General features: G+C 48.8%; 1 protein-coding gene across 5 annotated transcripts in view; it reads left to right on the top strand.

Annotated features, from left to right (window-relative positions):
* The window catches only part of Slc39a11 (solute carrier family 39 member 11), a 443,246-nt gene extending 435,639 nt beyond the window's left edge, over window positions 1-7,607 (top strand). For all 5 annotated transcript variants that reach the window (XM_052758532.1, XM_052758530.1, XM_052758531.1 and 2 more), the window contains 3 exons: window positions 1,783-1,881; window positions 4,121-4,279; window positions 6,003-7,607. In XM_052758532.1, the coding sequence (XP_052614492.1) occupies window positions 1,783-1,881; window positions 4,121-4,279; window positions 6,003-6,081 (337 nt within the window). In that variant the 3' untranslated portion in view covers window positions 6,082-7,607. The remainder of the gene's footprint in view (window positions 1-1,782; window positions 1,882-4,120; window positions 4,280-6,002) is intronic.
* The last annotated feature ends 1,525 nt before the right edge of the window (window positions 7,608-9,132 follow it).

Genomic DNA, 9,132 nt, shown 5'->3' on the forward strand with positions numbered 1-9,132 from the left:
TAGACCACCTCCAACTCCTTCAGGCCACAGGCCAGCATTGCTAGTTGACTGATGCCCTTGAAGCTCTGGAATCAGAAGGGTCCTCCATGGAGGCTGCCCCTAGACCAGTCTAACCAAGGTCAAGTCTTGTCCAGGGAGGTAGTTTCAAATTGCCTTTCTGTTGCCCTCAGACTGGCCCGTTCCCTCCTGTGGCATCTCTCCTTACTTTGCAGGTTGGCACGAGGGTTCATGTGTGTGCATTATAAATTATAATCATGTGTGTGCCTCGTCTCCCTGGATCAATTATGGATTGCCCGTGTGCCTACCTCATTCCCATTCTCCCTTTGCTGTGATCTAGTCTCTGGCTTCTGCACAGAGCTGCCTCTCATGGACAGGTCCCTAGCATCTGACTCAGGTGCACAACACAAACCCCTAGGCTCTTGCAGAGACAAAGGCTCTCACAGTGAACACCACCCAAGCCCAGAGAAATGAAGCAAGAGTCCGTGGGAAACCTGAGCCTGGAGCCACACCAGTGTCACCTTCATTCTGTGTATTTCCTTCCTTGTGCTGGTTCTGATGTCCCTTCTGGATAAAATGAGACACACCCATCTCTGCACTACAGGAAACAGAAACTCAAGTGCACAGACCATCTCCCTGTGTTATGAACTTTTCAGGCATTGCTAGGCTGACCTGTGACACATCATTATCCCCATGTTGTGCATTAGACACACACGTGTAAAAGTCCAGTGATTGACACAGACTTGTATAGCAAACTTGGGCCATCCTGAGTTGGAACCAGCATGTTCTCTGATGTACTGTGCCATACTGGACACAGAATATGACAAGGGACTCAGGACAGGAGGACAGCAAGGAGGAAGATGTCACTCCCTCCTATGATGCCAACTACATGTGGGCCCTCTTTCTTCCTTTACCCACAGATCCATGTCTGGCAACTTAGCACCAAAGGAGGCCTTGACAAGGGCCCCTTTTTTGATGAGTACATGTCTAATGAGGTTTCTATTGCTGTGAAGAGACACCAAGACCACAGCAACTCTTATAAAGGAAATCATTTATTTGGGGCTGGCTTACAGTTTCAGAGGTTTAGTCCGTTGTCATCATGGCAGGGAGCATGGTAACATGTAGGCAGGCATAGTGTTGAGAAGGAACTGAGAGTTCTACATCTCGATACACAGGCAACGGGAAGTGAACTGTGGCACTGGACATAGATTGAGCATAGGAGACCACAGGGCCCACTCAAGACCACAATGACACACTTCCTCCAACAAGGTCATACCTCTTAATAGTGCCACTCCCTATGCGGGCCATTTTCTTAAAAAAAAAACAACATAGTACGTGATTCTAGATAAGACTTTTTACATGTTATTCTAATTTCTTTTCTGTTACTATGATTCAAACACTCTGACCAAGAGTAATTTAGGGGAGAAAATGGCTTATTTTGGATTACAGACTATGCTCCATCACTGAGGGAAGTCAGCTATTACTGAGGGAAGTCAGGAGAGAAAATGAATCAGGAACTTGAAGCAGGACCATGGAGGAACTCTGCTTGCTGATTTGCTCACAGGCTCATCCTTAGCTAGCTTTATTTTTATAGCCCAGGACCATCTGCCCAGGGAATAGTGCAGCCCACAGTGGACTGGGCCCTCCTAATCAACTAATAATCAAGATTGTCCCCCAAAGACATTGCCCACAGGCTAGTCTGACCTAAACAATTCCTCTCTAAGATGACTCTAGGACATGCTAAATAGTCAAAGCTAAGTAGGACTTTGCCTTCTTGTCTTGCAGGAATTTGGCCATTGGAATTGGGATCCAGAATTTCCCTGAGGGCCTGGCTGTCAGCCTCCCTCTGCGTGGAGCGGGCTTCTCTACCTGGAGAGCTTTCTGGTGAGTGTACCGGCCCATTGACTCAGAGGAGAGTGGTGTAGGCTGTAAACGACTTGGTGTGAATTCTGTTTTGCAGGGTCAAGCTCATGTTGGAAGCCATTGTGAGGCTTCTGGAAGAACACCACAAATGTGGGTGAATGTTGTACACACAGTGGAGACCCCCAAGACATAAGCTTGACTCTTAACCTTTGACCTTTACACAGCCAGTTTGAGTGGCTGTGTCCCTTTTCAAAGGCTTCTGTGGAAAGCAACCCATGGCCATCAGCACTAGCCACTTCCCCCAGCATATGTCTCCTCTAAATGTCACAATCTCCTCAGCTGAGTCTCACCTGGCCACCACCTGGCCCAGCATGCCATTACGATAGCTCTTCTCATATGTCCTCCACTTGGGACACGGGCCTCCCACATGTCCTTGCTAAACAATCACTGCTCTCCAACATAAGGTCACAGAACTCATGCAGACCGCTGATGGGACAATTTTAAAACGCCTTCCATTGTGTAAGGTCCTGTGACTCGCAAGTTTGCACAGGTACTTAAGTGATCACGTTTCCACCCTCCACAGATCCCTTTCTCCATTGTTAGAGACCCTCAAATAGAGGATTTGGGAGAGAGGGAGGTGGGTGGCCTTAGAGATTTTCATAACCTACCAAAGCCACAGCTGCCGTTTCTAATAGTTGAGGCACCAGGGAGAAAGGAGGGAGGAGATGAAGAGATTTGTGGTCAGTACCAAGATCGAGAAGGGAAGCTTTGTTCTCCTTCTCAAACTCCAGTCCGGGCTTGATGTCAACGCTACATTTCCCAGAGACAACAAGGCCACAGGGAGGGGGCAGATAAACCAGAGGGCTGTCTGTCCTGCTCGTCTGTTTGTGAAAACATAAGGAGCCAGGACGCGGTATCTACTCTAAAAGATTCACAACAAAAGGAGGGTCTCCCGGTGCCCACTTCTGCCTCTAGCAGAGAGCGGCTGAGATCTCAAACACGTTGCCCTCCTTCTGGGGAGGCTGGAGGTGGGCGATGTCTCTCACCCCCGTGATACAGATGGGAGGACTGAAGCTCAGAGGCTGTGCATCTGCCCAAGCACCCACTTCAAGAAAGGGGCCCAACCCTCTGCTTGCTGGTGCTGTACTGCAGCAGGAGGCTTCCGTCTGCAGGGCCCGGCTTACCACTTGCCTTTGCCATTCTCAGTCCTCACTCATCTGTCCTGCTCTTTTGATCAGAGCTCATCTGTTCTGAAGCAGCAGACACCTCCTCTTCCTAGCTCAAATAAAGGACTTCCTTAAAAGGAGAAATCTCATCTTAAGCCAAGATGGTGGTTCTGAGGGTGGGGAGTAGAGAACATGTATTAATACACAAACATCCAGGTAGGCCCATCTCTGACACCGTGACAACCTAAACCCACAAACATGCCTCCCACAACTGTCCTTGGGATATACCGAGACCATTCCTAATCAGTGTCCTGTCATTCAACATAGGATCAAAGATGAGCAGAGAGGTGGCACGTCCAGCCATATAGTGACTGTTATTCATTCTTAGAAAGATACATTCTACATAGGCTGGGACCGTAGCTCAGTGGAGAGGAGACTTGCTGTAGAAGCATACGATCAGATTGGAATCCCCAGCACTCCTCTAAAAAGCCAGGTGTGACCATGTGTGCCTGCAACCCCAGTATTGTGGAGATGGGAGGTTCAGGCACAGGAGGATCACTGGGGATGGTGGCTCCCTGCTTAGCTTCGGTGAGAAGCCTGTCTCAAGGGAATAGAACAGAGAGTAATCGAGCAGGCCCCACTCCCACTCCCCTACCCCCGCTCCTTCTCTGGCCTCCTCACAGGTGGGTGCTTGCATGTGCATGTGCGCGTGCACCCCCCCCCCCCGCACATAACACACACACCACACATAACACACGTGTGCACACACACACACACACACACACGCACACATGCTCCAAACATGCTACAGCATGCTCCAAACATGCTATATACTACAGCAAGGATACACCTTGAAAACATTATGCTAGGAGAAATCAGCCACCCTCACTCCCCCCCCCCAAACCATATATGATTTTGTTTGTAGGGAATATCCAGAGGCAGCAAACATATAGAGGGAAAGAGATGGAAAGACTCATGTTGAACAAGATGCCCACCACACATGTCTGTTTTCTAGGGTTGGATCAGCAGTCTGGGCAAGTGGCACGTCTGCTTGTGTCTCCCTGCATTGGTCAATGTCTCTGTTCCCTCCTTAGGTATGGACAGCTGAGCGGCATGGTGGAGCCCTTGGCTGGGGTCTTCGGAGCCTTTGCTGTGGTGCTGGCTGAGCCTGTCCTGCCCTATGCACTGGCCTTTGCTGCTGGTGCCATGGTCTACGTGGTCATGGATGACATCATCCCCGAAGCCCAGATCAGGTGGGGAGTTTGCCCAACTGTCCACCCCTGCTCCAGGCCTAGTCTGAGACACCCCCCTTCACATCTGTCCTCTCTTCCTTTCTCTTTCCTTTCCTTATTCTCCAGATCCTTCTGCCCCTTCCCACAATTGTTCCTGTCCGTTCTCTGCTTGCTAAAACTGAAATAAAGAGAAGGAGGGTGACATCATACAGTGGTATAAAGCAGGGACCCCTGGCCCCTTGATGAACTAGACAGCCACCTTTAGACTCTGACTCTGTCTCTCTGTTTCTGTCTGTCTCTGTCTCTCTGTCTCTGTCTCTCTCTCTCTGCTGGAATGAAGAGAGAGGTGGCCAGTTGTCAAGGGGGATGGTGGGCAGGGTAGGGGCCTTGCATGGTTTCATTCAGGTGTTTATAACAGAATAATTGCGCAGCTGCATTATCATGTCAGGTCCATGTCTTTAAGGATAGTAACCAGGGCTGGGGAGATGGCTCGGTCAGCACTGTGCTTGTCACTCAACCTTGAGAACCTCAGTTCAGTCTCCAGAATCCACATAAAAAGCCAGGCATGGTGGATGTAATTCCCGCCCAGGGGAGGTAGAGACAGGTGGATTCCTGGGGCTGCATGGGTAGGCAGATTACCCAATCAGTGAGTCCCAGGCCAGGAGGAGACCCTGTCACAAGCAACAAGTAGACAGTGCCTTCAGAGGAATGACTCCCAAGACTGACCTGTGACCTCCACATATATGTGCACACATGTGCACCTGTACCCATATACACATGAGACTATACCCTCTCCCTATGCACATGGAGAAAACGTAAGAAACAGTCACTAATTTTTAGAAGGTGTGCGTGTGTGTGTGTGTGTGTGTGTGTGTGTGTGTGTGTGTGTGTGTCTGTGTCTGTCTGTCTGTCTGTCTGTCTGTCTGTCTGTCTGTCTGTGTCTGTAGAGGCCAGAAGTCAGATCCCTGGAACTGTAATCACAGGCAGTTGTGAGGCGACTGCTGTGGATGCTGGGAACTGAATTCTGGTCCTTTACAAGAGAAGCAAGTGCTCTTTACTGGTGAGCTATCTCCCCAGACCTCCTGTACTGGCTGGTTTTGTACGTCAACTTGACACAAGCTGGAGTCATCAGAGAGGAAGGAGCCTCAGTTAAGGAAATGCCTCTGAGATCCAGCTGTAAGGCATTTTCTCAATTAGTGATCAGTGGGGGAGGGCCCAGCCCATTGTAGGTGGTGCCATCCCTGGGCTGGTGGTCCTGGGTTTTATAAGAAAGCAGGCTGAGTAAGCCACGAGGAGCAAGCCAGTAAGCAGCACTCCTCCATTGCCTCTGCATCATCTCCTGCCTCCAGGATCCTGCCCCTTCAAGTACCTGTCTGACTTCCTTGAGTGATGAATAACAATGGTGAACTGTAAAACCGAATAAACCAGTGTTTCATTGCAGTAACAGAAACCCAAACTAAGACACCTCCTGATCACTACTCTGTTATTCAAGCATGAACTGGAGAGCCACGGTCAAATGATTTCCCTGTGCTGCGGCAGCCCCAAGAATCACAGGAAATAACGGGACCAGCCTACTGAGGGCATTGCCTGGGGTTAGGACCGAACAGTCGCTTGGCCTGTGATGGCCACTTGTCAGCGTTGCCACTGTTAGAATACTATCTGTTGCAGTTGGGTATTGCAGAAGGGGCATCAGCCTGGAGAAGCATCAGTTAAGCCTTACCATCTTCCTCTCCTTCCCTCCTAGTGGCAACGGGAAGCTGGCATCCTGGGCCTCCATCCTGGGATTCGTGGTGATGATGTCCCTGGATGTGGGCCTTGGCTAGCTCTGACAACCTTCGGACCCCAGGAAGGAAAATTCCAGGCTTCTGCAGGACCACGAGCCTCTCTCTTCACATTAAAACCCCGTTCCTTTCTCTCCTCCCCATCTCCTTACAGATCAGCTCTGATTACACTTTGACTTTTCATTTTGCTTTGGAGGGAGAAGCTGGTTTTCTTTGTAATCTCAAGGCATCATAGAACTGTAGATTTGTGTCTGGGCCACTGAGTGGAAGGAATCTTTCCTCGGTGGGATTGTCAAAGCCAGCCAGTCCTACTGTCCCACCTCCAGTCTCCCTCACTAGACTCAATTTCAGCTCCTCGGGGTCACCTCCAGAAGTCAGCTCTTGGGACACAAGTCCTGAGCATGTTGGCCTAGGGTCTCAGAGCAGGTGGCCAGAGTCCCTTGTGCTCTTTCATCATGGATCTTCTGTCCAACCAGAATGCCAGGAGAGAAGCATCATGACCACAGAAGGCTGCTCGCCAAGGCTGAGCCAGCTTCAACAGGGTCTGCTTCCTCCAGGGAGGCATGCACGGGACAGCTCCCACATGAAGGGAAGGGGGTCAGCTCATCTTTCTCTTCTGTCCGAAGGCAAAGATTGGCATTACTGAGGTTAGAGAAATTTGGAAATTAGGGTGACTGTGAACACACAGTGTGCCCTGTGAAGAGCCGTGTGAGGATGGTTTTGAGCTGAAGCCTCTGCTCTTGGTAGGTCACAAGAACAGAGCACTTCGTCATGTTTCCTAGATCTCCTTAGCTATTGATCTGGATGTGTTTACAGCCATTATTTTTCTGAGACTTATGAATACTAGCAAAGTGCAGGTACTCAACCCCTCGTTTACTAAAGGAGTTAAGTTAGCTCTAGCGAATGAGTGACCTTTGGAGTTTGCTAAGGCACTTTCTCTGCTGGCCACTTGGAAACATAACCCCATCCAGAGCCCCTGAGCTTTGGTAGGCTTTGTTGGAATCCGGCTAGAGGGCTTTGAATGAGAAAGGAAAGGGGGTAGGAAGATGTATTTTTACGTTTCCTTTCTTAGAAAACTTAAAATTCTGAGATGACCCTGAAGAATGACTGGACCTAGACTATATGCTAACCTGCTCCATCATACACGTAGCTCCGCCATCAGCTCTCCCAGCACATCTGAGGCCCGAGCCCTTCATGATCAGAGGAGTGTATGGGACTCAGAGTGGACTCTACCTGGGACCCAGACATTCAGGTACTGGGTTCTCAGTGTCTGCTCTCTGTGTTCACGTGTTCCCATCCCTCCGAGGGTGAATATTGTAGTCTGTGAATGTTCAAGATCCCAGAGGCCAACCTCAGCTGGGCATATGGCTGTTCTTCTGAAGCACTGGTGAGCAAAATTGAAGACTCCTTCAATTTGATTGGTTGAGGCTAGCTGGGTTGGTGATTGGCACATGTGTATATTTTATTCTTACGTCTTTGTGTGTAGTTCTTTTACTGCAAATCGTCCTTTCTGCTGGATAAGACCTTGTAACTGTGATTAATATCAATAAAGGGAATTTTGTTGTGCATGAGCTGTGTTATATTCAGTCCTCAACACCGCTTCTTTCCAGAATGGGTAATACCCTCTCTCCCACCCAACACCAGCAGGAGTAATTAGATGCTCACAGCAGAATAACTAGTCAGCTTAGAGGTTGCAAAAAACAGCATCCACCTCCAGCTTGTTTAAACAGAGGAGATTGTTGGATGGTGTTAAGAAACTTGAAGGATCTAGTGGAGAGTTGGGCTTAGATATAGGGTGGGTTTAAGACAGCTAGATCTGGGCTGTAGCCTGATGGCATTTGGAAAAGAGCTCCATGAGATGCCATGGCCCCTGGTGCTGGTGACTAAATGCTGGCACCTCTACTGAAACTCCCGTTCCCTGGTACCACCAACAGCATCACGAGAATTAGGCTGTACTGGCCCAATGCTTCAGGTCCTAGTTCCTCCTTCAAGGTCAGGGCCTGGAGAGAGAGGTCAAGTAGCAGAGGTTCTCATGTGACTTTTACATGCATGCACATACAGACCCATGTGTAAAACACACACACACACACACACACACACACACACACACACACACACACACACACGTGCTGGCCAAACATCCATCTAGAACTTTGATCCTGTGCCCATGAACTGGCTGGTCTTACCCCTCCAGGTCTGACATGACAGTTGATTTTTCCAGACTTGGGGGTGGGTTCAGATGATAGCCACAGGAAGAGACATGGTTGACTCAGGATATCACAGAATATTTTGTTGTAACCCTATTTTCACATTTTGCAGCGGTCATTCATTGTAGAATATTATTTTAAGGTGTGTTACTTTTGTTTATGTTGCATTAGTTTAACTCTGTGAAGCTGTGTTACTGTGCCTGTCTAAAACACCCGATGGTCTAATAAAGACCCGAATGGTCAATAGCAAGGCAGGAGAAAGGATAGGCAGGGCTGGCAGGCAGAGAGAATATATAGGGAAAAAAAAGAGAGAGAGAGCTAGGAGCCAGCCACCCAGCTACACTGAAAGCCATGGAGTAAGAGTAAGATATACCGAAGTAAGAGAATAGGAAAAACCCAGAGGCAAAAGGTAGATGGGATAATTTAAGAAAAGCTGGCTAGCAACCAGCCAAGATAAGACCAGTCATTTATAATTAAGAATAAGCCTCTGTGACTGATGTATTTGGGGGCTGGGTGGCAGGCCCCCTAAAAGAGCAAAAACAACAACAGTCGTTGCCATTCCTCATATCAAACTTCACTCATCCCTTCACAGAAGGAGCTAGCCCAGTGCTGTGGCAGCCCCTATTCCAAAAGTGTCTGTATGAGAATCCATTTCAATATATATATACTCTCCCCCAAACTTTATGTAAATTATTTTTTCTTAAATCCTGAAATTATTTGGTTCCCCATTCCCCTTCTTCTTGGTTTGTGTTTGTCACAGTCTGTCGCTCTGGCTTAGCGGTGGTGTGAGGATGAACCCCAAGAGTTTATGTCTCGAAAGCTCGATCCCCAATGTAGCAGTGTCCCAAGGTTGAGAGATGGAGTGTAGTTGGAGGTCATAGGTCAG

Source organism: Peromyscus californicus, unplaced genomic scaffold (assembly GCF_007827085.1).
Source record: "Peromyscus californicus insignis strain IS unplaced genomic scaffold, ASM782708v3 Scaffold_3__1_contigs__length_106647218, whole genome shotgun sequence".
NCBI lineage: Eukaryota > Metazoa > Chordata > Mammalia > Rodentia > Cricetidae > Peromyscus > Peromyscus californicus.